Source organism: Mesoplodon mirus, assembly GCF_964341445.2.
Source record: "Mesoplodon mirus genome assembly, chromosome: 2".
NCBI classification, from domain to species: Eukaryota; Metazoa; Chordata; class Mammalia; order Artiodactyla; family Ziphiidae; genus Mesoplodon; species Mesoplodon mirus.
Window position 1 is genome coordinate 223,041,476 of NC_138977.1, and position 27,676 is coordinate 223,069,151.

The window sequence follows — 27,676 nt, forward strand, 5'->3', positions numbered from 1 at the left end:
TCAGAGTGGGTGATGGGGAAGGTCAGGAGGCTGAGGTGCCCACAAGACCCCTGCGGAGGAGGCGGCCGCTCTGGAGAGAAGTCTGTGCCCCACCCGACACGTGGCCTGAAAGTTAAGAGTCAGCCCAGGCGGCGTCCACTCCTCTCCCTCCCCTGAGCCTGGCCACCCACATGTCCTTTATCACTGCAAACGTCCAAGCTCACTTCCCGCCCTGGCCTCCCATCCAGGCAGCCCCCTATCCACCCGTGCTCTCCCGGGGCACCCTGTCTCCCAGCTGCCGTAGCACCCGGTAGCCCTTGACATGACCTTGAGTGCTTACACGGTGGTGTCCAGCACCCGCCCCCAGGACAGCATCGGCTCCGAGAAGACAGACACTGGTCTCGCTACGTTCCCGCCCCCGGTGGACACTCAGTGGCTGAACACGGCCCCCCGCAGGCCTCTCTTTGCCCTGTTCCCCTACAGCCACCCGCTGCTCGTCTGCCAGAGCATCCTGGAGGTGACCTGGGCTCCCACGGTGAGGCCCAGGGACCCAGGTGGTCACCGCTGCTTTGGGGGATCCTAATGAAAAGGGGCCTCCTTCCCGCACACTGCAGGACCCTGCCCCGGGGGCCTTGGCGTAGAAGACCTCGCCACACACACTCACACGCACATTCACACTCACACACACACACTCACAGGATTTAACTCCTTTTTTCCTCCTCCTACCCCGTTTCTCAGCCCTGGCCCGAGGCTTTGCTGGGGGGAAGGGGCTGGGGAGGCCTAAAAACCCAGCTCTACCCGTGTGCAGTTTTTAAACGTAATGCAGTGTGTTAAGTATCAATTGTGAACTTGATGTGTGATGAGAAGTGACGCTGACACTTCTTTAAACAGTGGAACCATTGAACAGGGACACAGCAGAGGATGTAAGCTTGGCCTTTGGGAAGTGTGTCCTGTCCAGATCCCTGAGCCAATCCCACAAATCTCTCAAATTGTCAGGAAGACATTGAAAATGATGATAAACACAACAGGAACAGTGCAAACGTATATAAATATATTTGGGGAGTGAGGGGTGGTGAGGATGTTCTGAATTTCAGCGTCCCATTGTCACTGCAAATCCCTGACGAGGGAAGACCACAGGGCTCAGGGCTCCAGGCTCAGGGCAGGAAGCTTGGCCGCCAGCTTGCTCCTCACAGACCGCTTCCCAGGCCCCTGAGGTCTGTTCTCTGCGGAGAGGGGGCCAGCTCGGCGCGCGGAGGGCTGCTTCATCTTTTCTCCTGGAAAGGACAGTCAAACTGTTTGGGTGCTATTTTAAAATATTTAACTAAATGTCCTCTAATTCCCAGCCTAGGAAGCAGGGTCGGGGCGGAAGGGGAGGGGGTCTTCTATGCCACCATCCCCCCAGGCCTCCCTGCCTTGCCTCGCACTGGAGACACAGTGGCGAGGACAGGGGCCTGAAGATGCTGGGCACCAAGGGATGTGCAGGTACCACCATCAGCTGCAACCAGGGAGGTGTCTGCCCTTTGCCCTGCTGTTCTGTGTTTATGGACAGCTTTCCATCAAGTCCTTGTCCGTCTGCAGACACGCAGGCCACACAGATTTCCGTCCAGGTGTCAGATGGGAAGTGGCAGCCACGAGAAGAGGGACTCTCTCCCCGTGCTCTTCAGGGACCAGGCTTGTCCCCCAAATGCTGCAGGTGCCTCCAGCCATGGGGGCTGCTGGGAGGCCTTGCCCCTTGAGTCCCAGCCCACAGCCAGCCAGGTAAGCAGGACCCAGCTGAGGCACAGAACAGGAGTCCATGGCTCTCCACTGTCCTGCAATTCGGGCCACCAGGCCAACCAGGTGACCGGACCGAGGGGGTTTCCAGAATGCAGGACTTTCAGGGCTGAATTCAAGAAAGTCCTGGGAAACTGGGACACGTAGGTCACCCTAGGGCCAACCTAGCCTCCAGCCACCCCAAATGTAACTCTCCAGAGATTTTGTTTCTCTTGGTCTCTCTTTGTGTGACTCTTTCTGGATCCCGGCGAACTCTACTGGGGCAAGAATATGCTTTTGATTCTTATAAGCCCAGAGCTGCTTATAAATTCCTAATTTGGGGCCAGCAGTTGCTCCAATTTAGCTCCTGGCACCAGGCCCGTTCAGCTCCTTGAAGTTCAAGGTTACTGCAGACAGAAGGACGAAGGAAGCCCTGTGCCTTCTGCCTGGGTTTTTGGCAAGTTCTCAGCGCTTCTTCTGAGAGCACCACACCTGGTCAGCTTCCACGAGAATGGTCGCCGCCTTTGTTTTCAGCCCCTTGGCTGATGCTCTCGGTGAAGTTGACATGCTTGGTTCAGGAGCACACGGTCCCCATTCAAGTTCAAGTTCAAGTTCAAGTTCAGCTGTTGACCGTCCCTCTCTCTGCTCTTCCTAGGAGGTCTGCTCCTTGCCTTATCTGGAAGGGAAATTCCTGTTGATGAAAGAACATGTTGTTGTGTAAATTTCTGAATCTTTTGTTTATTCCCAGTCAAAGGCTCTTGAAGTTAAAAGCCAGGATTTTGCCACCTGCACACTTTCCTTTGTGACCTGCCCCCGGGCAATGTGGGCCTCCTGACCAGCAGCCCAGTTCAAGCGTTTGGGGGTTAGAAGGAGCCCATCTGTTCATGTATCACAGGTCATCCTGCTGGCATGACACAGGGGGGTTCTGATCTGTCTGCCCCCGCGGCTAACTGGATGATTTCTGTGTCTTCTCCTCCCTGAAACAGATGAAATGCATTGATGTCCCCATTCCTCACCTTTCCTGTACCCCACCCTTTGCCATGACACTTTCAGGACCCCCCACTGTGGGCCTGGCATCCTGCCCCAGAGATTTCAGTCTCTGCCCCGTGACTTGCTTTTACCAATGGGATTTTAGCAAACGTGACAAAAGCAGAAGCTTGAAGAAACACTTGCATCTCTCCCTCACTCTCTTGCTCCTCAGCCTTTTCCACAAGAACATGCCCAGGACAGCCTGCCGGAGGGTGGGCCATGTGGACTAAAGCCAAGGTCACCAGTTGTCCCAGCTGTGTCCACCCTGGGTCTACCAACCTGCAGCCAACTGGCAGACATGTGGGTGAGCCCAGCCACAACCAGAAGAACCGTCTGGCAGAGCCCAGCCTACGTCACTGACCCCCAGACTCATAACCTGCTAAATCAATGCTAACAGTGTGACACTGAGGTTTGGTGAGGTTTTTGTTACGCAGCATCATCGCGGCAAGTGATGACAGATTCACTCCAACTCCAGCTGCCAGAGGAAGCTTTCAGTTTCTCTGAAGTCTCAGGACCCAACATGGTGCCGGGTATGGTTTGAGGCTGAAGGTAGAGATGGAAAGAGCCTGGGGCCGGGCAGACCAGAGTGTGGACCTCAGGCATGACTGTAGCAGGTTGGTTAACCCCTCTCTAGACTGGGGTCACTACTGATACTACTGCTCCTAAAATTCTAATAGCTACAATGTATCGTGCGGTTATGCCTCTGGAATAACGGTAAGAGCTTTACCGTTGGATTTTCACCACAACCCTGTCACGATATGTCTGTTTTTCAGAGGAAGAAACTGGGGCTCTATGTGGTGAATTGGATGGGCCAGGGGCACACAGCACATGCTATACTAAGTTTTCTTTTATGTGTGTTTTGCTTTGAGCAGCATATAGAATTGTCTATATAATATGACTCTACTAATCAAAAGTGTAGAAAAATAAGATTGAAAAAAAATATGACGATAGTTGCCACAGAGTGCAAGGGCTTTTTTTTTTTTTTTTTTAGTTTATTCATTCATTTATTAAACAAATGTTTTTTTTTGTTTTGGTTTGGTTTTTTTGTGGTACGCGGGCCTCTCACTGTTGTGGCCTCTCCCGCTGCAGAGCACAGGCTCCGGACGTGCAGGCTCCGGACGCGCAGGCTCAGAGGCCATGGCTCACGGGCCCAGCCGCTCCATGGCATGTGGGATCTTCCCGGACCGGGGCACGAACCTGTGTCCCCTGCATCGGCAGGCGGACTCTCAACCACTGCGTCACCAGGGAAGCCCAAACAAATGTTTTTTTAAACACCTGTTTCTTCTAGGCATTCTTTCAGGCGTTGGGTATGTGGCAATGAACAAATATATATATATATGTGTGTGTGTGTGTATATGCATACATGTGTTTATAATGTATGTATAGTGTTATATGTATAGTGCTGGGTGTAAATGCCCTCTAGAAACTCCCATGGGCAAATACTTAAAGGGATTTTTTAGATAAATAGCATAACTCCTTGACTCGATGAATGCAAAAGGCTGAGCTTTGTGTTCTATGCCAGGGTCCAGAGTTTCCAACATGAGCAAGCTTCATTGGCTGAGTACAAAGTCTTGATATATTTTTCTTTATTTTTGTATTAACTTAAAATGTTTAATAAATGTGTATTGTCTTTTTAATAAGACGTATCATTTTTCAACATTTCTCTTCACACGTACTTAACTGTGTATTCTATACCACGTGACCAATGACAGTACGTCCTTCATATTTTCTAATTGTAATCAATATAAGGCCATTTGGCTCAATCAACTGGAAGACTAGTTATTATGGATGACTTCCTCCTAAAAATATATAGAAATGCTGGTAAAATATGTATTAGTTAGGATAGGAAAGTTTGGGGTAACATATAGACCCCAAAATATAAAGTGGTTGAAACATAATACAAAGGGACTTCTGTTTCTTGGAGATCTTGCAGAGGACCAATACTGAGGACAACAAGAAGGCTGACGACACACCAAAAAAACATTTGTTTGAAGGCCCTGGAGAGGCAATCAAGCCTAAAAGGCCAAGGTCCTGCACTGGAACCTTGAACAAGCTTCATTTGCTGAGTATTAGGTCTTGAAATATTTTTCTTTATTTTTGTATTAAACTTAAAATGTTTAATAAATGTGTACTTTTCTACTCAGGGCACTTGGGAATCCTGGACAGAACAAGAGGCAAGGGGTCCAGGTTAGAGCTACCAGGGGATCAAGGAAACTAACAAAGACGCTGATAGGTTTATGGATCTGGAAAGACAAAAATGAGATTCTTGGGGCTGGCAGTGGGGCAAAGAACTAAGCCCAGCTCTCAGTCAATTTCCCCCTCAAAATATCTGAAGATTTCTGAAGCTGAACAAGATGAAAACTAGAAAGGTAAACACAGAGCCTGAAAAGTAAGTGAAGTTTTTTAATTTTCTCACTGTGCTGAGGACACAAGGACTAGAGTTCAGGACCTATCATGGGGCAAGAGCCCTGATGAACACACCTTAAAACCATGCTGTAGGAGCAGACATGAGCAGAGGTGTTCCAATCCTGCCACCCAGCCCTGAGTAGCAGTACTTGAATAGCATCCACTCAGTTCCTGATTGGATTAAGATGACTAACCCCCACCCCTACACACACAGTTTATCCACCCATCAGAGAAAAGGATGAACGATGCCCAGAATTCAATGAAAAATTACTAGGCATGCCAAGAAACAGGACCAAATGGCCAAATACCAGGGGGAAAGGGACGGGGAGCAGACAACATAAAACAGGTACAACAAATAGAAAGCAAATAGTAAAAGTGTAGCTATAAATCCAAATATATTAATCATTAGATTAAATGTAAATGGACTAAATACTCCAAATAAAACTAAAACTTCACATCAGATTTTTAAAACTTGATTATATTTTGGTTACAAGAGATCTACCTCAAAAACAAGCAAAAAATGGTGAAAGTAAAGGTTGGGGGAAAAAACTATGCCAGATAAGCACTAAACCAAAAGGAGAAAGAGACAAATCTATAATAATGTTAGAAGACATTAGCACATGGCTCTCAATAAAAATAGGAAAGCAATAAGGATATAAGTGTGAACAGCACAGTTAGTTTGAACTATACTACATCCAACAATGACAGAATACGCACTCTTTAAATGCACAAATATTTAATAAAATGAACCATATGCTGGGTCATAAAGCCAACCTCACAACTTTTAAGATTTACATCATTCAGAGGTGTCTTCTGACCACTGCAAAATTAATCTAGGAATTAATCACAAAAGTTGACTAGAAAATTCCCCTCTCTGCCCTGCTAGCCATCTCTGCACCCCCAAAACATGTCAGTTTCTTTCTAATTCATAGTCAAGTTTGAAAGAAGGAAAGAGGGCACTTCTTGAGCCAGAGATAAAGTAGGAACCACAAGCCAGAAGGATCATTCATGAGCCAACACCACAGAAGCCCAGGGAGGGGTCAAATGTAAATATGTGTCCTAAGGTCTAGGGGCTGGGTTTTAACGCTCATGGAAGAGAGGAAACACATCCCTGACATAGAAGAGGCAGAGGTGAACTGGGTACTCTGAATAAAGTCAGGTCCCTGGAAGACTGGCCCCTCCTTATAAGAAAGACTCAGAAAATACAAGTGCAATCTCAGGAGCAAAGTTTGACTCTGCTCAGAAAAGATGAGGGTGCATAAAAGATCCCATTAAAAATGGAAGCTCCAAAATATTGGCTCTCATCTGAAAGTAGATATGAGGACCAATGCTGCTTTAGTTAATGCTAGACCACCACACTGTAGGACACAAGTAAGTATCAGATAATAACCATGCTCTCTCACTGTGCTTTTCAGTGATTTTACACATTATGGACAAATGGAAAATGGGATAAATTGTGCCAGATTTTTTCCAGAATAAAACTTTTTTTGGAGAATAAAACAAAAACAAAACAAAACAAAACGGAAGCTCCAAACCCACCCCACCCAACCAGATGGACAGTTTTAATTTATACTTCCCATAAAGCAAGGACATCCCAAACCAAAAAGTTATTGCAAAATTTGTTTTTAGAGAAATGATCCCTTGGATCCAGACCAAAGCAAAGATAAAATCCTTCCCTGGAGGGCTTCCCTGGTGGCGGAGTGGTTGAGAGTCCGCCTGCCGATGCAGGGGACACGGGTTCGTGCCCCGATCCGGGAAGATCCCACATGCCGCAGAGCGGCTGGGCCCGTGAGCCATGGCCGCTGAGCCTGCGCGTCCGGAGCCTGTGCTCCGCAATGGGAGAGGCCACAACAGTGAGAGGCCCACGTACCGCAAAAAAAAAAAAAAAAAGAGAGGGGGACCCACTGCCACGTGGAGGTCCCAGACCTCAGCTCATCTACACTAAGGCAGGACGGGGGTCAGCACAGGACACCTGGGAGAGGGGGTCCCCTAGGACCCCTGAGCTCCTCCCCCGCATCTGGCAAGGACAAGGGTAACAGAGGAACCTGCCTGGGTAGGGCTAAGAGGCCACAGAGCACGGCTTATGGAGGTGGGGCCTGGAGCCGGGAGCCAGGAGGGCCATCTTGCAGGGAGGAGAGAGGAGAGCCCAGGAAGGAGGTGATGCTGGGAGGAGTGGAGAAGGCGGAACAGGGACGGGCGAGGGTGGAGCTCTGCAGGTCTGCAGGCAGAAGCGTCAAGCCCGGCCCCTTCCCGTCACCAATACTCCCGCGTCTGAGGTCCCCCTGGGGCGGGTGAGGGCTCCCCCAGGGCCCTCTTGGGCCATGCACAGTCCTAGGAGGGTGCCCGAGACCCAGGTTCAGGTCAGCTCAGGACAGGGTATTAGGAAGGGCGGTGTGGAGGACAAGGGCTGAGAAGGGGAGACCTACGTGTGGGAAGGATCAAGATGGGGAGGGGCTGGGGAGGTGCCTGACCACTGCCAGTCCCAAAGGGGCAGGAGGGTCTCAGCTCAGCCCACTAGGAGCTGTGTTCTGGCCGCGCCAGATAGAGCGGTGGGAGCACCTGACGGAGAGCCAGGCTGGCCCTCTCCCAGCCTTCCTTTCCCTGCAGGCACTGTGGGCGTGATCCTACATGGCCTGCAGGCCACCCGGCAGAGGTCGGGGCGGGGGGAGAGCCCGGAGACCAAGAAGCACATGTGAACACCTCTGGGGGCTCCTACGACCATCCTCGCCACATAACGGCACCTCCAGAACAAGGCTCCTGGTTGGCTGATCTGAGACCGCAGTCCTCCCATCCTTGGACGTCCTCTTATTAGGGTTATTGCTAGTCCCCAGGAGCTCCCTGGCCCAGGTGAGCGTTGAGCAAGAAGACAGTGGAGGGTCAAGCGGGCCATCCAGATTGGTGATGTGCATCTGCCAGGGTAGCCCTTGGAAAGGCTGGCTGAGACAGGTCCCCTGGGTGCAGTGCCTAGAGAGGCCACACGGGGGCAGCACAGGGCTGTGTTTCGGTGCCTTCTGCTCCCAGGGCAGCCAGCCTGGAATCCCAGAAGAGTGGGGAGGGGCTTGCCGCTCCCGGCCCAACCCCTTCGGCAGACACTTCCTCTGCGAAACACCTTGGGCTCGTAAGCAGCTTGCGGAAAGTGTCAAGTCTTCAAAAGGCGACAAAGAGAAGGGCAGATCTGAAAGGGCCCCTTGAAAGCCTCCAGGCCCCCACACTGCTCAGTAGCTGGGGAAACAGGCTCAGAGAAGTCAAGTCGCTGGCTCCGTTGTCATCCAGATCCCTAGCTCCCAGGTCAGTTCTCTCTCTAGGCACTCACGGCCTCCCTCTTGGGGACATCACTCCACGGCTGGGTATCTGAGGGTGGGGGAAGGAACAGCCTGTGTGCCCCCAGGATTCGCTGTCTGGGTGCAAGATGAAAACACACAAATGACTGCAGAGTCACGTAGAAAGTAATCAACACCACACGAGATGGGAGAGAGACTGAGGAGGGGAAGAGGCCTCAAGCAGGTCAGGAGGTGGGAGGCAGGAGGCAGGGTGGAATCCAGGAGGCCAGCATGGAGGAGGAGGTAACACTTGCCCTTGGCCCTGGGGTGGGATAAGAAGCTGGCTCAGTTGAACAGTGGGGAGGGTGGGCCCTCCTGGTGGTGCGTTGGCTTGAGCAAAGGCACGGAGGCAGAAAACGTGGAGCAGAAGCAAAGCGTGTGCTCTCTTAGGGGAAGTAGATTAGAGGCCAGAGAAGTTCGCCTGCATCCTGAGGTCTTGTGCAGGCTGCCTGGGTTGCTGCCTTTAGAACTGGAGGCTGGCCTGGCTGTGGAATTTTCCTGAATTCCGCTATGTTGAAAGTGTAGAAAACGGCAGTTCTGCAGATTATCTCACGTGGAGGCGGGAGTAAACAAAAGATCTCCATGGTGACCGTGGCCCCTCATTTGGGATGTCCAGCTGCCCCTCGGAGATGTGGAGGCCAGCCCTGAGGAGGGCAGCTGCCACTCCCCATTCCTCAACCACGGCTCCAATCCACAGCAGCAGCAGCAGCGGCTGGCCACGGGGGGCCACAGGGGGCCCCTGACTAACCTCAGAACTGGCAGGATGGGACCAGCCCGGGATTCCCGGGCTCTGAGAAAGCCTCAGACCGTGAGACGGAAGGGCCTCTGGAGCAGCCGGTCCCACCTGTTCAACCTCCCAAAAAGTCAGGGGCTCCTCCTGAGGGTCAGCACACACGCAGCTCAGCTTCCTCCCATCCAGGTGGACGCAGGACACAGAAGGGATGCAGTAAGAGGGCGGCAGAGGCCAGGATCAAGTCTCTGCCCAAGGGCCCCTGCAAAGCTGGGCACCGATGGGGTGCCGGGAGGTGGGGTGGGGTGCTGTCCGGGTCAGTTCTGCTGCTTCCACAAGAAAATGACCTTGAAGAGGCCACCTGGCCCTGACCTCGTCCCAGGTGCGTGTGTCGGCCTCCCAGCCCAGACTGTCCCGAAGGTACCGGCAGCCCCCGATTTCACCTGAGGTTCTGCCTCCTTAGAAACTCAGAGACTTCAGGGACTCAGAGGTGAGAAGTGCAGGTGAAGACTCGGGCCCTGGAGATCCACAGACCTGAGATCAAGGACTAACTGCTCCTTAGGGGCTGGGGGCCTGGGGCTTGTTGTTCGGCCCCTCTGAGCCTCAGTTCCCCCACCTGTACAATGACAGAACCAGAAGAAAGGTAGGACCTCTCCCCTAGGGTGGTGGTGAGGATCCAAGGCCACACTTGGAGCTGCACGGAGCCCGGGGCCTGGCACTCAGCACGTGCTCAGTAAACAGCACCCGTATCACTGCTCTCACCGCTTGTACCGTAGATGCCTCTCAGCCGGCCTCCCCACTGACAGATGCCTGCCTCCTCGTCCCCTAGGCACCCTTGCTGATGTTCAGGGCATGCTCAGTGCTCTCGGCCGTTCTGCAAAACGCCCTCCAGTCAATTCTGAGTTTATTACAGGTCAGTTTTGTTTGTTCCCAAGTCTTTCTTTTTTTTTTTTTTGCGGTACACAGGCCTCTCACCGCTGCGGCCTCTCCCGTTGTGGAGCACAGGCTCCGGCCGCGCAGGCCCAGCAGCCATGGCTCACGGGCCCAGCCGCTCCGCGGCATGTGGGATCCTCCCGGACCGGGGCACGAACCCGCGTCCCCTGCATTGGCAGGCGGACTCTCAACCACTGCGCCACCAGGGAAGCCCCCCAAGTCTTTCTTATGCCAGTTGTGCTTGATATTAGAAATGTGTGATTTAATAAATATAGAAACCAGCAGTTCTCAAACTGTTAAGAATGAAGGCTCCTTTACACTCTCAAAACTTATCGAAGATTTCCAAAGAGCTTTTGTTTATGTGGTTCACATCTATCAGTATTTACTATATTAGAAATTAAAGCGGAAAGATTTTCAAAGCCCATGAATGCACAAGCACATAGTCCATCAGGCACCAGAGTGGGCCTCAGCCGCTGGAAATGATCACGTGCACATCATGAGTAAATGAGGGGATAAAGGGCGAATGATGTCTCGGTATGATCATGCAGAGTCTTAGTTCTGGCTGGTGGATCTCCCCAAAGGGCCTCGAGGGTCGCCCGCATCCTTGGACCACACTTTGAGAACCACTGATGTAAACAAATGCAAAATATGAGTCAATTTCTAAAAACCAGGTCAGAAGTTTTGGAAAGTCGCAGCACACATGAGGGGAACAACCACATATACAATGAAAGACTGTTTTCAGAGGCTTCGCAAGGGCCTTCCAGTTCTCATGCCCCTTTAGAGGACCGAAACCGGAAACCAGTGCTGATTCATCGTGATGCGGTTTCAGCCAGAAAGATGACCCAAACCTCCAGTCTGCAGACTTATGTTTGGGTAAAAGGCTTTGGCCCTTTTATCAAAAGACAAATTAGTGTACTTTAAATATTTTAAGTAAAAATAAAAGGTTTAAGAAATGTATGTGTGGTTAAGTAGGATTTACAGATGCTCTGAGAATTCTGACCCAACCCAGCCCATCCTCCCCAGCGTGGACACCAGCTCCACGCCTCATCCTGGCTTCTGACCATTTGGCCTTTGGCCTCCCCGCCTCCTGCGTCACGCAGACTGGGCTCCACGAATACGTGGTGAAAGAACCAGTGAAAGAATCACTGAATGAGCAGACGACCAGCCCCCACCCACCCTAATGCCTGGCCCAGCGCCTTGTGCAAAGGAGATGTTCAGAAAACCCTTGCTAAAAAATTAAATTTTGACTCTTTGCAGACTTTCTAGCTGAGTGTGTCCCCTGGTGCCTTTGAGGCCCTCAGGAGGGGCTGAGCCCAGGGTCAGACCATCCACTTCTGATGTGACTCTGAAGCCCCCCGCTACAGCCAGCCCAAGGTCCTGTGAGGTCAGCCTGGTCCTGTGAGTGGGAGGCTTAGCCGGCCAGGGCAGGGAGGACGCCTCTGGCAGCAGGACTCTCAGCTGCGAGACCTTCTCGGCAAAACAAAGCCATGTTTATTTCCTGTTTTCCCTAGAAGCCCCAGTCACCACCTAGACCCCTGGATGGGCAGGTCTGCAGAAACCTCTGCCCCAGAAGACTCAGGAACTGCTGCCCCAACCTTAAGGGCATCTGAGATGGGAGCTGACAGGTGAAATGCAGACAGGCTGCTGGGGATGGGAGCCTGATGGGGGAGTGGGGAGATGTATGCTGTAGCACCGTGGTTAAAAGCATTGACTATGAAGTTAAAAGTGAAAAATCTGAGTTGACATTCTGCTCTTTCTGGGGATCGGAGCTGTGTGACCTCAGGCAGGTGTGTAGCCTCTCTGATCCTCACTTTATACTTTCGTGTACCATTGCCTCGTTAACTCCCAACACCCACTCATGAAGCCCATAGACCTGCAGATGTGGAAGGGACCCGCAGTGTCCCCAAGGTTATGGGGTGGACACAACCCAGGCCTTGAACCCAGCTCATCTGGCTCAAGGCCCAAGGCTCACCCTTTCCCCACACTGTCCTCCTGGGGGAGCCGAGTTTGATGGGTGCAAGTCAGACTGTCCCTTTTAGGGGAAGAATGGTGGAGAAAGATGGCTCATGACTCCAGGAGAAGATGCTGGAAGCCTCCCCATCTTGATTCCCTGGACCCAGCCTTTCTCTGCTCTGCGAGAAGGGAACTGTTCAGGGAGCTGAGGTGCTGGGTCCCCACTACCACCTCAACGTGAGGCCTTGGGAAAGTCGTGAGACTCAGAGAGGCCCAGGCTTCGGACTCACCTACTTCTAGACCTGACCGGGGCCTGATCTCAAAGGGGCTGCTCAGAGCATACAGAGCCGGGGGTGCACCAGAAAGCCCCAGGAGCCCCAGCGGCCTCCGTGCCCCCTGTGCCGCTGCACCCATGGGGTTCTCCACCGTGGGAGGGGAAGCCCCCTTCCTACTCTCCTCTGTGCCCCAGACTTGGAGCTGGGCACCCACAGAGCGGGGCGGTCACACGGGATGGACCATCCTACTCTTTGCTTCGCCCCAAGCGTGCGGGTAATGAGCACAGGTGCAGCTTGAGCGGGTCCTGGGCCCCCGGCAGGAAGACTCAGACACTCCCAGGTGGCGGCCGAGGGGGAACTGTTCTTCCTTGGGGGCCTGCTGCAGTCACTGAGATGCCACCACTTCCGCCCCTGTGGCGTCCTCGTCACCTGCAGGCTCTCAGGACAGCAACCTGCAGGCCTAAGAGACCCAGGACCGCCCAGCCTCCACCCTGCCACTCGGAACCTGAGCAGGGGCAGTTCTGCAAAGGATGGGAACCCAGAGGGGGAGGGGCGGGAGGGCTGGGGACAAGGGCCAGGCTGAAGGCGCGGGGCTTCGGGAGCAGGGACAGAGTCGAGGTCGTGGAGTCAAGGCCAGGTCGGGGGCCATCAGGCACGAGCACTGAAAGTGAGGCTGGCGGTTGCCTTCCAAAGGCATCCCTGGAGCATGGGACCATGAGGCCACTGGCCCCCGAGACTCTCTCAGGGGCCAGAAGCCATTCTAACCATATTTGTAGTTTTCACAAGCTGCTCCCTTGGGAGCATAACTCACTCAGAAACAGCTGAACTGGAGAAATTCGAAACTGCCCATGTGGCTTCTGTGGGTCTCCTGAGGGAGAAAGAACCCTATCCGGGCCTGGGGCCACCATGTGGCTCACTCCGGAGAAGCATACAAAAGGACAACGTGCCGTTCACCCAGTCCCCCTCACTCCAGTCACAGGGTCCTGCCTGGACAGGAAGATGCGCCATCTCAGAACAGACGTGTCGGGAAGCTCAGCCCTCTGCTAGGCACTCAGACCTGCATGGGCCCCTCAGGGCACAGCCACAAGGGACCGACCCGTGGGCACCCACTCCATCCTCTGACTGCCGACCAGCCTACTGGACCCACCCCGCTATTGCTGGCTGAATAACGGCTCCCAAAGATGTCTGCATTCTAATTCCTGGAACCTATAAATGTTACGTTATCTGGCAAAAGGGGCTTTGCAGATGTGACCTTGAGATGGGGAGATGATCCTGCATTAGCATCCTGTGGACCAGAGTCATGGCAAGGGTCCTTGCAAGAGGCCAGCGGGGGAGAAGCAGAGAAGGTGACAAGATGAAGGAAACAGTGTCAGAGAGAGTCTCAAGGTGGAGGAAAGGGCCACGAGCCAAGAAATGCAGGCGGCCTCTAGCAGCTGGAAAAGGCAAGGAAACGGATTCTCCCCAGAGCCTCCAGAAGGCGCCAGTCCTGCCCACCGACATCTTGACTTCAGCCCCGTGAGACTGAGCTTGGATCTCTGACCCCAGACCTGTGAGGTAATGACCTTGTGGTGTTAGTTTAAGCCACGCGGTCCGGTGTAACCTGCTGCAGCTTACATAGCTCCCCAGGCTGCTCTGCAGGCAGCCCTGCCAGGTGAAGCTCTGGGAAAGTGAGGTCTTCCTAGAGTCTCAACAGGATCTGCCCACAGGGTGAGGATTCTGCAGCAACAGAAAAATACCCGCCCACACACAAGGCGTCTCACTGCTGGACGAGGTCCAGGTTCCTCCAGCAGCACGTGGCCTTTGCTTCAATTCCCAAACAGAGTCATCTGGGGAGAGGTCATTCCAAGGGGAGGTTTCCACGAAGACAGAGATGATCCTCGTCAGAATGTTTCCCTGAGAGCTGGTTCCCGAGTCAGGGTGGGAGGTGGTCCCACAGCAGAGGGGGTTTTGGGCAGGCCCCGGGGGGGGGGGTTGTGCCATCAGCCCTCCAGACTCACCCGTCTGTCCCGACCCCCGTCTCCCACCGGCCGCTTCTCCTCCCAGGCACAGCATCTTCCTTGCTGAGTGAAGCCGCCCCGGCTTTGCCATCAAGAGCTGGGGTCCTCCTCATTTCCAGGCCTGGACTCGCCAGCCCCTCTTCCCCCAGCACACAACCATGGTGGGGGGGCAGTGCTGGGGAGACGCTCGCCCAGGGTGAGTCTTTACAGAATTCGGGGACCAACCCAGGCTCCCTGCTACCCCCAGGATGGCCCCGGCTTCCAGAGCCCCGAACTTGAGAGGACCTCATCTCTCAGGCTTGCCCTGGCTGCACGTGGGGGCCTTGAGTGTCCAGGGACAATGCCGTGCCCCCAGTGACACCAGGGGTCTCAAACTCGCAGCCCCCAGGGGCCAGGCAGGCCCCCGGAATGAGGGCAGCAGCCTGCTGGGAGCAGCAGGTCCTGCGGTCACCCAGCCATCAAATCTAAACGTCTGAGGACGACGTTAGGCCCGTCTGTGGGCAGGGCTGCACCTCGCCGCTCTGACTCACACCCCTGGCTGGCCTCACGTGGGAGGCCCTGGTAACGTCTGGCCTCTCCTGCCTGCTCTTCTCTCTCGCGCCGTCACCACGTGCGGCAGGTCCCCTGCGTACCGGGTGCACATCACACGCAGGTGAGACACAGAACTGCTCCCGTGGTTCATTCACGCACAGCGGACACGGCGGAAAACCTCCCACAAGTGCTCTGACGACCTATGAGGAGGGGCATGCACCCCCGGGTCCCGGTCACAGGGGTCCACATTTAATTATGTTCAACATTAATAAACGTACAGCATAACAGTGGTTCATTAACATACCTTACGCGACTAAGGGAGTACAATTTAATACAACCCGATGCACAGCTTTGGGGACACAAAGGAACTTCCAGACCGGGTCGTGAGAAATCCTCCATTTCGCTTTGGTTTGGGATGACAGGCTCGAGGACCACGGCTCGAAAGGGCAGCCGTGCTGTCACCAAGAGTGGGGCCTCGAGTGAGAGAGAGCAGAGGAAAGCAAAGGAACAGACAGACAGCCCTTTGGAGAAAGGCCCCTGGAGAAACCGGGTCTGCACGGCGCTGATCGCCACCAAGGGATCATCTATAAAAAGATTTGTATCATAAACCAAATAATATTGGAAATAAGACTTTCAGTAATACTTCTGTAAGAAGCAGAATTACGTTACATGTTGTTCACATGCACAGGGGTGTGTAAGAAAAGTCCTTGTAATTACAGTTGGAGCCGAAGAGCAAAAATCTGGGCTGAAAGTGACAAGCGAACTGAAAGAGAAATAAATGCATGAAGGGGTGTGTCCAGAGCGGGGAAAGCTGACCAGCAACAGAACTGAAGGGAACCCACTCAGAAACGCACACCCACACACCCACACACCCACGCACACCGCACCTGCGCTGCAGATAAATACACACACACATGCAAGTGACGTCCCCTACGGCACCTTGTGCTCAGGCCAGGTTTGCCTGCTGGCTGCTGCTCCGAGGGCCACCAGGAGAGAAATGGGGGCCTGTCCCTGAAAGCGGGTGTTCAGGTCCATGGCTCCTTCACAGCAGAAACAGCCCGGCCGTGCCATTCAGAGCCCTCCATACGCCTTCAAATGGGCCGAGCATCCCATCTCCAACGGCACTAGGGCTGGACAGCTCAGCAAATCCTCACTCCCACGACTGGCGGCTGGGCGTGTAGGCATTTGCACTCTCTGACTGATGTGCATCCGGGACCTCGACTTGGAGAGCTCTGATTCGCAGAAGCTTCCCTTGACAACCACGTGCAAAGCTTGGTTGGGGTCCCGCCTGGGGCTGCGTGCAAGGACTGTGTTCAATCTTTCCCATCACCTCCAAGTAACAGCAAGACCTTCAGCCCATCCAACAGTAAACCAGGCTGCCAAGTGGCCCAAAAGTTCTGTCAAGGACACAGCTCCCGGCATTCTCGTTCCAAATCAACGCACAGCATGTCTGGCCCAGGCATACCTCATGTGCTGTGCTTCCGAATCAGAAGAAAGCGTCCTGCAGTCCGTTGAGTGAGGAAGGACCTCTGGCCACACACGGCGGAGAACGTGATAACAAGTTCACTTGGGAGGAAAGGCAGAGCAACGGAGCCTGTCGCACCCAGAACTAAAACCTCAAACGGCTGCGGTTCTCTGAGGACCTCAGATGCACGGCGAGCGCCAAGATGCCCAGATTTTCCATCAGTTCCTTCGAGGTGCTCGGTCTGGCATTAACAGCAAAAATTTCCCTTCCGATTTTAAACTGAAGTTATATTCCAATTAGAAACTGAAAAAACCCTTGAGAAAACATCTAAAGGGGCAGCAAAGAAAGCTCCAGCCAGTGACATGTAGAAAGTGGTTTGTTTTAAATGCGTTCGTTTTCTGTTAGACATAAGTGAAGTCCACAGGCCAGTAGGGGAGGAGGTCCGAGACACGAATGTGCTACCAAACAGCGACTTGTGTCTTTTTTCTCGTCAACAGTGAAGTTAACAGGGCTTAAATCTGAAGAGATGGAAGGGCTGACTCTGGGGTAAAAGGGGAAAAAAAATGGGAGCCTCCATTCTCCGCCAAAATGAGGTTAGTGATCTAAACAGAGGGTTTCGAAGCTGAATGTATAGTGTACGTCTGGCCAGCCCCGGGGCGGGACCTCCACCCAGAACTGTCAAAGCCCAGACTCCACGCTTCCCTCCCGGCACCCAGCCCAGCGTCCGCTGGCCTCACCCCGGACCCCAGCCACGCTCGGGGCAGAGGGGACCCTTTCCCAAGTGGAATTTCCAACAGCCTCCATCCGAGGCTCGGTGAAGGGTCCATCGCCGGGCTGTTTAACATCACAAAGGAAATTCTGAACTGGTTTCCATAAACGTGGGCCTGGGGAGAGGTTTTCTCCAGGCTCTGAGCGAAAGGGTTCCCCACCAAGAGAGATTTTCAAAGCATGGAAATCATGGCAGCAGCAGGAACCCGGCCTCACGTCTTCTTCCACAGGAAGGCCTCGTCGGCGAGGACCTGCGCCAGCCGGGAGTTGAAAGGCCCGTAGAAGTCCCGCAGGAGCCTCTGTGTGACCGGCCACATGGGCCCCAGGTTCCGGTCCTCGGGACGCCGCGCGTTGGATGCGGGGCTCTTGGTCATCAAGGCCTCTTGTTTCTCACTTAAGGGCCCTGGAACACAAAGGAAAGAGCCAATGAGGCAGGAGGCAAAAGAAACTTTGAGAAAATCCCAGCCGTGCTTCCTGTTGAGACAGGAGTTTCCCGTAAGAATGTGTTTGGAGGTTCAAATTCTTTGGGTGGATCCATTTCTGAGTTGCTGAGGGTGGAAGGTGGAAATTCCAGGGTGAAAGAGCAGAGATTCTGGGGTCTGGTGTGTTACCCCACCCTTGGAAGCAAGGCTGGGGCTCTGGGGCGCAGTTTCATTTCCAACTGCCCGTAAACGGGAGCCAGCCTGTCCTTGGGTAACTGGGCGACCTGCCACACACAGTCCCTGCACGTAGCCTCTCCTGCTCACCAGCCACTGGAAGTCTGCCCCCACTGCTTCTACTTCAGGCTGATGCAAAGGGCCTCGTGATGGGGCCATATTTCACCCTGTGTGTCGTGCTGTGAAGTGGCCGTGGGGGGAGGGGAGAGGCCACCTGCCCAGAGACCCCCACTGGCTGAACCTCCACCTGCGGCAGGCACATCCATGGGGAGAGGCCGGGAACCAGCCAGCTGGTGCTGCCCCCTGAGGCTGCCACTTCCACCCTCAGCCCTCGGGACTGCAAACCTCTCACTGGCTTAACCCCCAGGACCACTGCTCAGGCCTCTGTGCCCCGGCCTCTCGCCATCAGTCTGAAGTCCTGAGCCCATGCACAGAAAAACTACGTCCCAGTGTCCTCGGGTTACGTGACAGGGAAGGAACAGAACTGGCCTTACTGTCCATCTTAGGGATTAAAGACAAGCTCATGCATGTGACAGAGTCTACAGGTGGCCAAATCAAAGACAAATGGTTCTAGGCCTTAAAAGGAAGAAGTAATCACACGTCATCACATTACAAGCTCTCCAAGACAAGGAAAAAGAAAATCAAATGACAAAAGGGTCCCGAGTCCCAGTGGCGGGCAAAGAGATTTCAGGAAAAGTTCAATTAACAAAATTCCCAGGCAAGCTCATGAGACAGGGCCACGGGGGGCATCTGGGGAGGAGCGTGCAGGACGCTCCAGCCTCTGCAGCGGTCCTGGGTGCCATCCACGGGGAAGCACTCTGCACCCGTGTACACGCCTCTACCAGCCGTCTCCGTGGCCGGCGACTTGACCTGATGCCACAAAGTGCCACTCGGGACTCTGGGGGATGGTCTCCTCTGGCTGGGGGCAGGTTCCCCTCCCCAGAGGCCCAGGAGCCCAAACCCAGCCACATGGCTCTGCCTCCGGAGGTTCCCAGCAAAGCTGAGACAAACATGGACCTGTCCATCCCCTCCCCCAGGCCCTGAGGCCTCTGCAAGACGGTCCCAGGCGCCCAGACACCCTGTCCATCCTCAAGGCGCAGCTCACACCCTCCCTTCCAGGATCGCTTCAGCGGCTGGGCCTCCAAGTCACGTGTACGGACCCACCGGGAGATCGCTAACCTCCCCCATGTCACTCTACCAGTTACTTGGTTATTCGAGTCTTGGCTTCCTCCTCTCCCTCCAGTGAGGGAGCTCCCAGATGAGAGGCCATCTCTTCCTCCCCAGAGACGGCTCCCCACACCATGCGCAAGGCCCCGTGTGCACGTGGTGCTCGACACACAGGTACTAACGGGTCTCCCGGCTCAGCCCACCCTGCTCGGCTCGGGTCTGCGTGGGACGCGGGGAGCGCCTCACAGAGCCGGTGTCCTCGGAGCTCGCGCCCTGCTCTGTGGGCCTCCAGTGCGACATTCATACCGAGGCTGAGAAACTGGAAGACCCTGTGCATGGTGTACTTGACGTTAGAGGCGTGGTCTTCCAGGCGGAGAACGAGGAGCTGTTCTTTCTTAAAGACCGCGAGCCAGTCCAGGAGGTACACGGCGTACAGCCCGACGTGCAGCCTCACCTAGGACCGAAGAAGGCAGGCGTTAGTTCAGGGGTAATTCCTCCGACACCGACGGCGCTTTTCCAGACGTATCACACACGTCATTATAAACCAACAGTGAAGAGCTGTCCCCGCGAACAACCGCCTTCAGAAGCTGGATTTTAAACGCCACGTGTTCTTGCTTCTCCACGCTGGGTTTGCTGCCCCCCGCACAAAGGATTCCCACCCTCAGGGTCCCATGTCATCCTCAGGTTAACCTTATAGGTAGCTCCACACCACTTCATAGTGAGGAGCGGGGAGAAGGGAGAAGCCAAGGTCACACCCACCGATGGTGCGAATGTTCTTTGCACATATCCCGGCTGCCTCAGCTCCTATGCCCAGCGCACCACAGCCGTGAGAAAAGACAAGCTCATGAATGTGACAGAGTCTACAGGTGGCCAAATCAAAGAAAAAGGGTTCTAGGCCTTAAAAGGAAAAAGTAATCACACTCCATCACATTACAAGCTCTCCAAGAAAAGGAAAAAGAAAATCAAATGACAAAGGGTCCCGAGGCAAATGCTCCAGCAACAAGCCCCGAGAGGGAACAGCCAAATGCCTGGCGCCACACGGACGTCCATGACCTTGGGTGTGTGAGCACACCCCAATATAAGCAGAGTTGTACGAAGCCATCCCTTTCCACCTATGCGTCGGGGTTCTCGTCCTCCTCCTGTGCCTTGTCTCATGCCAAACTGCAAGCATGTGTGGTGAAGCACGAACCTGACCACAGAGAGGTCTGGCCCTCGTCCTCAGCTCCCGGAAGGTGATCTCTAGGCCACCTGGAATGTCCTGCCTGGTAAGAGTATCTTGCTTGCCTGGGGGGGTCTGGCCACTGGACAGTCTAACAGTGTGAGTTACGATGGGGGCTTTAGGCCACGCAGTACCGGCCTGACCTCCAGGAGGGACTGGACAGTAAAGGTCGGCCAGGCAGTTAGTACGTGAGGAGCCTCAAGAAGTGCTTGGGGCACCGAAGGCTTGGGTGGGCTTCCCTGGATGGCAACGCTCTGCGTGTATCATCACATGCGCTTCTGCCCTTGGCTGAGCTTAGTCTGTGTCCCTCCCCTGCTGTAAACCGTAACCTCGAGTGTAACAGACATCAGCGTGCCCTGTGATTCCTTCGAGTGAATTACTGAACCCGACAGTGGTTTGGGGGACTGCACCCAACTGGCACATGGTGTCAGGAGGAAGAGCGGTCCTGGGGACCGCCCCCTCTAACTTCAAAGTGGGCTCTAAACTCTTGGCAAGGCTCCGAAAAAGAACAGGCCCTTCCCCTTCTGCTCTGAGGCCCCCCTTCTCCGGCACTCCCACCCCTGGCCCTGCCCACCACGTCCTCTGGGACCCCGTTCCATGTCCTGCCTCTGGCTCTCCCTCGCTGTGGTCTTCCCAGTTGCTTCTCATCTGCCCCCCTTCTCGTCTCTGTTCAGGCCACATCAGCGCCTGCCTGGCACTGTCACGGCCCCCTGACTGGCGCTCCCACCTCTAGTCTCTGAGCGTGAGCTTCCCACGCCAATGCCTGGCCTCGCCTGGCTCTCCGCATGGGGCAGGTCCTTGGTCTGACTGGACTCCCGGCCCAGCCCCTCCCAGTGCCCAGCCTCAGTTCCTGCAGCCGACACGTTCACATCCTACTTCCTCTCCTTCCCAGCTCGACCTTGAGCTCCTCCAGGGCGGGGACCAGCCTCTTCCATCATCCCAGCCGCGAGTGGCCTGCGCCCAGCCACTCACACTGAACGCGGTGGCAACAATAAGACGGTGAAACGCCTGACAAAATAGGTACAGACGCTAGTTTCATCTCTTCGCTAGTCTCTCTCCATTTCATTGTTTTTCTAATTGTGTGGGAGGTGGTGGAGGAAGAAAAACAGTTAGAGGGGAGAAACTGGCTCCAAAATCCATTAGCTGCCTACAGCCCTCAGGTTGTCACTACCTTAGACACCAGCTCAGGAAAAGATGTCAAGCTGGGCCAGAGCTAAAGAGAAAATGAGCACGTGCCAGCCTCGGAAATAAATACACGAGTCGCCTCCAACACAGACAAACCGCTATGAGAACGTCTCCTTGTTCAGTCATCAAGAGATTTTCGGTTCCTTGTCAGGCTCCCAGGCCGGCCCCTCCCAGGGAGGACCAGCCTGATGAGCTTCATATCTTCCAGGGAACCCGCCTTTGCTACTCAGAACCTTCTAGAAGGAAAGGAGCTGGGAGTTTGCGGCAGGATGAGGGTGTTTTAAAGTAGCTGCAGAGGTCCCTGCACCTGTCCACGGGTGACAGTATTTCCCTGAAAGCGTGTCTGTGTCTTCGTGGGGAGAGCCCCCTCCACTGGCCCAGGCCTCCAGCAACTGAGCCTTCCTGCCCAGGAGGGCTGGTCCGGCAGCGGAGGGGCCATTGGGGGCAGGCAGGGAACAAACCTGGGGGCTCTGCAGGGGAAGAGAGGTGGGGAAGCCTCCCCTGGCCCCCTGAGCACTCCATCCTCTGGCTCACTCCAACCCCCAGCCCCCTTACCAGTTAAGGGAAGCGCCGCTCACCTCGGGTGACGGTTTCCGGTGTGCGCAGCATCACTACTAACAAATCTAAGACAGGCCCACGCAACACTTTTTCCACACCCTTCCCCAGTATCGGCCAGACAATCAAAATGGAATGAACATAAAAAGGTTATTTAGGGGAAGCGCCCGATACATTTAAAATTTTAAAACACCAGAGCGGAGAGAAGCCTCTGAGGTTACCTGCTTCAGCCGGCTCTTGATGGAAAAACCAACCAAGGCCCAGGGAGTGCGGGGTCCTGCCTGCCCAGGGTCAGCGGAGAAGACCCTCCAGAGCCTGGTCCTGAAGCCAGGTACTTGCGCTTGGGGCCCGTCCCCCGCATGCTGGGAAAACAGCTGAGGAGCCAGTGCAGGGTCTCCCCTGACAGGCACACGCCAAACCTCTCTGGTCCCCATTAGGGATTTGGTTGGAACTCTCTACGCAGCCTCTCCACTAGTTTCACAAGCTCCCCATTCATTCATTCATTCATTCATTCATTCATTCTGCTAATAATCTAGTGCATCCTGCACGTCAGGTACCCTGCTAAGCAATGGAGAGATGTTGCTATGTAACAGACGTGGCCCCTGGCCACGTGGCGCTTGTAATCTAGTGGAAACAGAGCTAAAATGGTGAAGAAACAATGATCTATAATCGCCAGTTGTGACACATGCTGTGGGGAAACGAACAGTGTGGAGAGAGAGAGAACAGAAGGCCAGATGAAAGCAAGACCTGAAGCATGAGAGTCCTGCGAAAACCAGGAGAAGCGCATGCCGGGGAGGGGAGTGTGGAAGGCTCTGGAACCAGGCTTCTCCAAGCCAAGCGCACAACACACCCACCTGGAGGGCTGTTCAACAGACTGGACTGATGGGCCCACCCCCAAAGTTCCTGATTCTGGGGTCTGAGGCTCGACCTGAGAGTTTGCATTTCTGACAGGTTCCCGGGGTGGGGGCTGATTTTCTTGGTCCAGGGAGCGCACCTTGCAAAGCCCTGCTCTGAGGCACGAGGACCTAGCAGGAGAGAGCGTGGCCGGAGAGCAGCAGTGGACAGGGAGGCAGGGGAGGTGGCCTGGGGGAGGTGGACAGGTGGGCGGGGCGGGCTCGTGCGCTCAGGGGCCACAGGAAGGCAGGGAAGGTCTTAAGCGGGGTGGCGCCACGCTCCACGTACGTTTGAAAAAGATGGGCCTCCCTGCACTGTGGTTGAGCTGGGGTTCACAGCTGGAGGGAAATTCGCTTCTCTCATCCCAGAAATGAAGATTCAGCCCGAAGAGGAGGGTTTCCGACTGCTCTTGCCTGCCTGGCCCTTCCCACCGTGCAGGAGCTCTCCAGGGACCGAAGGGTCATGGCGATCCGCATTACATCACGGCCCCGCCATCCTGTCACTGATCTTGCCCTGGGGTCTCATTCTGACCAGAGATGCCTCCTCATCCTCAGCAAAACATGGAATTGAATGAAAAAGCACATGCCTCCCGCCGGTTCAAACCCTCCTTTTTAGGAGCCAGCTAGGGAAGGTGGAAGTGCCATGAGTCTCATCAAAGGCCATGGGACCTGGGATTAAACCCTGAGCCTGCCCATCACAAGCTACATGACTCTGGCTGGGAGAGTTAACCTCTGTGAGCCTCTGTGTTCTCATCTGTAAAAATGGGCTTGGATTTCAGGGAAACGGAGAGGACTGAACACGATGATGCCCTGCAAGGTACCCCTCGTCCTCTCTCTAGCAGGAAGGACAGAAGTTAATCACTGGGGACAACTCTAGACCCCGATCAGCCTGTAGACAGCACCAAAGGAGTCCACATGACAGACCTTGCTAAAACTAGCCCTTATTGACCACTGGCTCCCACAGACATCTGCCTTCCCACAATTTGCCACCCTAGGAAGTCAAAGTCCTTTTCCTTTGTCTTGTCACTTCTCTACATATTTATGGTTCTCTCGTTAAGACGCTATATAAGCCCGAGTTCTAACCACCCATCCGAGTTACTCATCACCGGGGCTCCCGTGTATATGTGCACGTGTGCATACGCACGTGTGCATACGTACGTGTTAATAAACTTCTGTTTACTTTTCTCTTGTTTATCTTCCGTCAGTCTAATTTACAGGGCCCCGGTCAACGAACCTGAGATGGGTAGAGGAAAAGGATTATCTTCTCGCCCCCTACATGCGAATGAACGACCACTCTCTAGAACAGCCTAGTAAGGCAGTGCTCTTACCCCATTGTATGATGAAGCAACTGAGTCTCAGAGAAGCTAAGACAACTGCCCAGAGTCAGCTGCCCGAGTGGACACTGAACCCACACCCCTCTCTGGCTCCAAAGGCCACTCCTACCCCACACCCCCAGCCAGATTCTGTGTTGATCCTTTGTGTGCTTCCTCCCTGCCAAGCTATAAATTCCAGCGGGACAGCCTGGAATCCTACCTACTGCGTCTGCGCATCCTGCCAGATAAGATGGCCTAGATAATGAGGAAGAGGAGGTGAACCCTCTTGACTTTGAACCCCACCGCACCTGGGGGTTCCCAAGCCTCCACCTCAAGCAGATCTCACCACATGGCACGCTCAGCGGAGCAAGGCTGTGAACCACGCTCCGGGGCGGGTGACATATTAGCTTCGCTGAAGAAGGCTTACCCACTGCGCCAAACCTGCTGAAAAGGCACTTAGGACAACCCCGGGTGCTGTGCAGCAGAAAACCATCCCTTAGCTAAACCGTGCTGAATTCACCATTAACAGCTTCTTTCGCTTTAAAAAAAAAAAAAAGGGCAAGAAACGTACAGCTATATTCCTGGAGGCGAACAAGAACAAAGAAAAAAGGGATCGATGGAAAATATGTTGCCATTAAGACCCTGTCGGAGAAGCACTGAAAGTCACCGGTGGGTAATTTTTTAAACCAACAAAACAATCCAGCATTGGAGAGAACGCTCTTAAGACAATCAGAGAGTTGGTCTGCCAACCCTAATTGCAGGGTGTGCTTTCGGAGCCTCACTAAATAGTAATCTTCCTAAATGCGCCCTCATTCTCTTGCAGAGGGAGGAGAGAGCATTGTAACTGGGAGATCGGCACGGGAGAAAGCAGGGAGCCAGCTGAGAGGGTCCATCAGCTTTTACAGTTTTTGCATCCACGAATATTTGTTTTGCATTAGCCACCGCTCAAAGGCACGGGGAGAGGCATTTGCACATTAAAATGCTTCTCTGGGGCTTCCCTGGTGGCGCAGTGGTTGAGAGTCTGCCTGCCGATGCAGGGGACACGGGTTCGTGCCCCGGTCCGGGAAGATCCCACATGCCGCGGAGCGGCTGGGCCCGTGAGCCATGGCCGCTGAGCCTGCGCGTCCGGAGCCTGTGCTCCGCAGCGGGAGAGGCCACAACAGTGAGAGGCCCACGTACTGCAAAAAAAAAAAAAAAAAAAAAAAAGCCTCTCTGTTGATATGCTAAAATCCCGATGCACAACGCCCTGGCATAATAACCGCCGAGCCCCCCCTCCGCGTACGCACAGGCATGGCGTTGTTAAGCGTGTTGTTGTAGACACAGGCGCGCAGTGAATAACCCAGCACGCAAGTTTCAAACAGCTGCAGGGCTTCTGTCACTTTTTCGTGGAAGTCATCTGCAGATTTATTCGAACTTGCAAAGTAGAGATAGTCTGAGTACAACCTGTGAATAAAACAAATGGGTATCTTTTACCACCGGGAATGTGAAATCTCGCCATTTGAGTGACAATGGAAATCTACAAGCGATTATATGACCTCATTTGGTTCATTAAAACACAACCATTCCTCTCGCCACACCCCCACCCTGGCAGAGAGCCACTTCCTACCACCCTGGACACCCTCACCCTTCCCAGGGCTACCCGCTCTCCTGGCCCCAGACAAGCCACCCGTAGTTTCTGTGGTTTCTTTCTTTTTTTTTTTTTTTTTTCCGGTTCTTTCTAGGCACCTCAGGCAGAGAGAGGTCGTGAAAATTTTACGTCCCCTCCGGTTCCTCTCTCCTCTGCCAGCAGCAGTAATAACGGAACAGCTGTGGCTCTCCCCGTATTACAATTCCGCGTGAAATTCCCAGCCCTTACCACAGGCTCTGAACGTTAAAACAAAAATTATGAAACGTATCTTTCTAGGTTGACAGGGACCTATTTTTTAACACAGTGTAAAAATACTCCCATGTACGCATGCAGAGGCCTGTAGGCCTACATGTGTGTCCACACACATGGATCTGTTCACACAAACCCCACCGCACGAATGTAAGTGTTTTCACGCAGGAGCAGACAGAGTCTCTCTTTGACCAAGCCGTTCTCAGGTTCCTCTGAACCTTCTTCCCAACTTGGCCTTGAGTTTTAGACTTCCTTGTGGGTCTCTGTATCCCCCAATTTCAACAAGAATCTTGCTAGGTCGGTTTAGCCAAAACCCCCCCTTACCCCTGCTGTTTCTTCTTAGCAACTTCCCATCCACCGACCCACATCCTCCTTGGCTATAAATTCCCACTCTTCCTTGTATTTGGAGTTGACCACAATCTCCTTCCCCTGCTGCAAGACCCGACCACAGTGGTCCCTACACCTATTGCTACAGCCCTGAATAAACTCTGCCTTACCATTCTTCAACACGAGTCAGAATAATTCTTTCTTTCTTTTCCACAAATCTTCTGGAAATATATTTTACTGGACTTTCAACATTACAGATAGATGCTTTCTTTTACCATGGGATAATTCTTTTCTTATATCAAATAAACAAAAAGTAAAACAAAACAAGTTACAACACTGTAATGAGCACAGCTTTGTTTCAACGTTTTTGGCCCCAATTTCCCCTGTGGTCTCAACTTTTGATCCCCAGGCCCGCTCTCTCTCCCGTACTCTAAGTCATAGCGGGGAGGCGGTGTCTAGCATTAAATTCGTCTGTAAAACAGGACTAGTAATTGTGCTTTCCTCCTGACGTATAAACAAGATAATCCATATAAATCCCAGGGGCGGGGCTTCCCTGGTGGCGCAGTGGTTGCGAGTCCGCCTGCCGATGCGGGGGACGCGGGTTCGTGCCCCCGTCTGGGAGGATCCCACATGCTGCGGAGCGGCTGGGCCCATGAGCCATGGCTGCTGAGCCTGCGCGTCTGGAGCCTGTGCTCCGCAACGGGAGAGGCCACAGTAGTGAGAGGCCGTGTACCGCAAAAAAAAAAAAAAAAATCCCAGGGGTGACCCTCGTTATCAGTTTCTTATATATCCTTCCAGAAATTTTCAGTGCACACTCAAATATGTATCTGCGTATTTTGTATTTTTTAAAAACATAGATGTATCAGGTCATATTGGATGGGATCAGTTAATAAATATATCTATTATTACGGCACTCCCCTAATTATTTGATTTGGGGGAATTTTGAACATCCGTAAAAGTAGATAAGGTAGTACATACACAGCAGCCCAATATAAACCTTATTCCATTGTCACCCAGTAATTTTTTTTCTTTTTTGGGGGGGGCCACACTATGTGGCCTGTGGGATGTCAGTTCCCTGACCAGAGATTGAACCCGGGCCACAGCAGTGAAAGCACCGAATCCTAACCACTAGACCACCAGGGAACTCCCCAGTCATTTTTTTTTTTTTTTTTTTTTTTTTTTTTTTGCGGTACGCGGGCCTCTCACTGTTGTGGCCTCTCCCGTTGCAAAGTACAGGCTCCAGACGCGCAGGCTCAGCGGCCATGGCTCACGGGCCCAGCTGCTCTGCGGCATGTGGGATCTTCCCGGACCAGGACACGAACCCGCATCCCCTGCATCGGCAGGCGG

The 27,676-nt window shown here is 53.7% G+C and overlaps 1 protein-coding gene across 6 annotated transcripts in view; it reads right to left on the reverse strand.

The window, feature by feature from the left end:
* Positions 1-1,008: 1,008 nt before the first annotated feature.
* CHST15 (carbohydrate sulfotransferase 15) overlaps positions 1,009-27,676 on the reverse strand; it is a 99,539-nt gene continuing 72,871 nt past the window's right edge. For 2 of the 6 annotated variants that reach the window (XM_082636091.1, XM_082636092.1), the window contains exons 6-7: positions 25,413-25,569; positions 17,454-19,415 (exon numbers count right to left, since the gene is read on the reverse strand). In XM_082636091.1, coding sequence (XP_082492217.1) covers positions 18,996-19,415; positions 25,413-25,569 — 577 coding nt within the window. In that variant the 3' untranslated portion in view covers positions 17,454-18,995. Of the gene's footprint in view, positions 2,423-2,541; positions 2,709-14,612; positions 19,416-22,782; positions 24,048-25,412; positions 25,570-27,676 lie in introns of those variants that run through there. The other 4 variants (XR_014295321.1, XR_014295322.1, XM_082636093.1 and 1 more) reach the window with 4 other exon arrangements.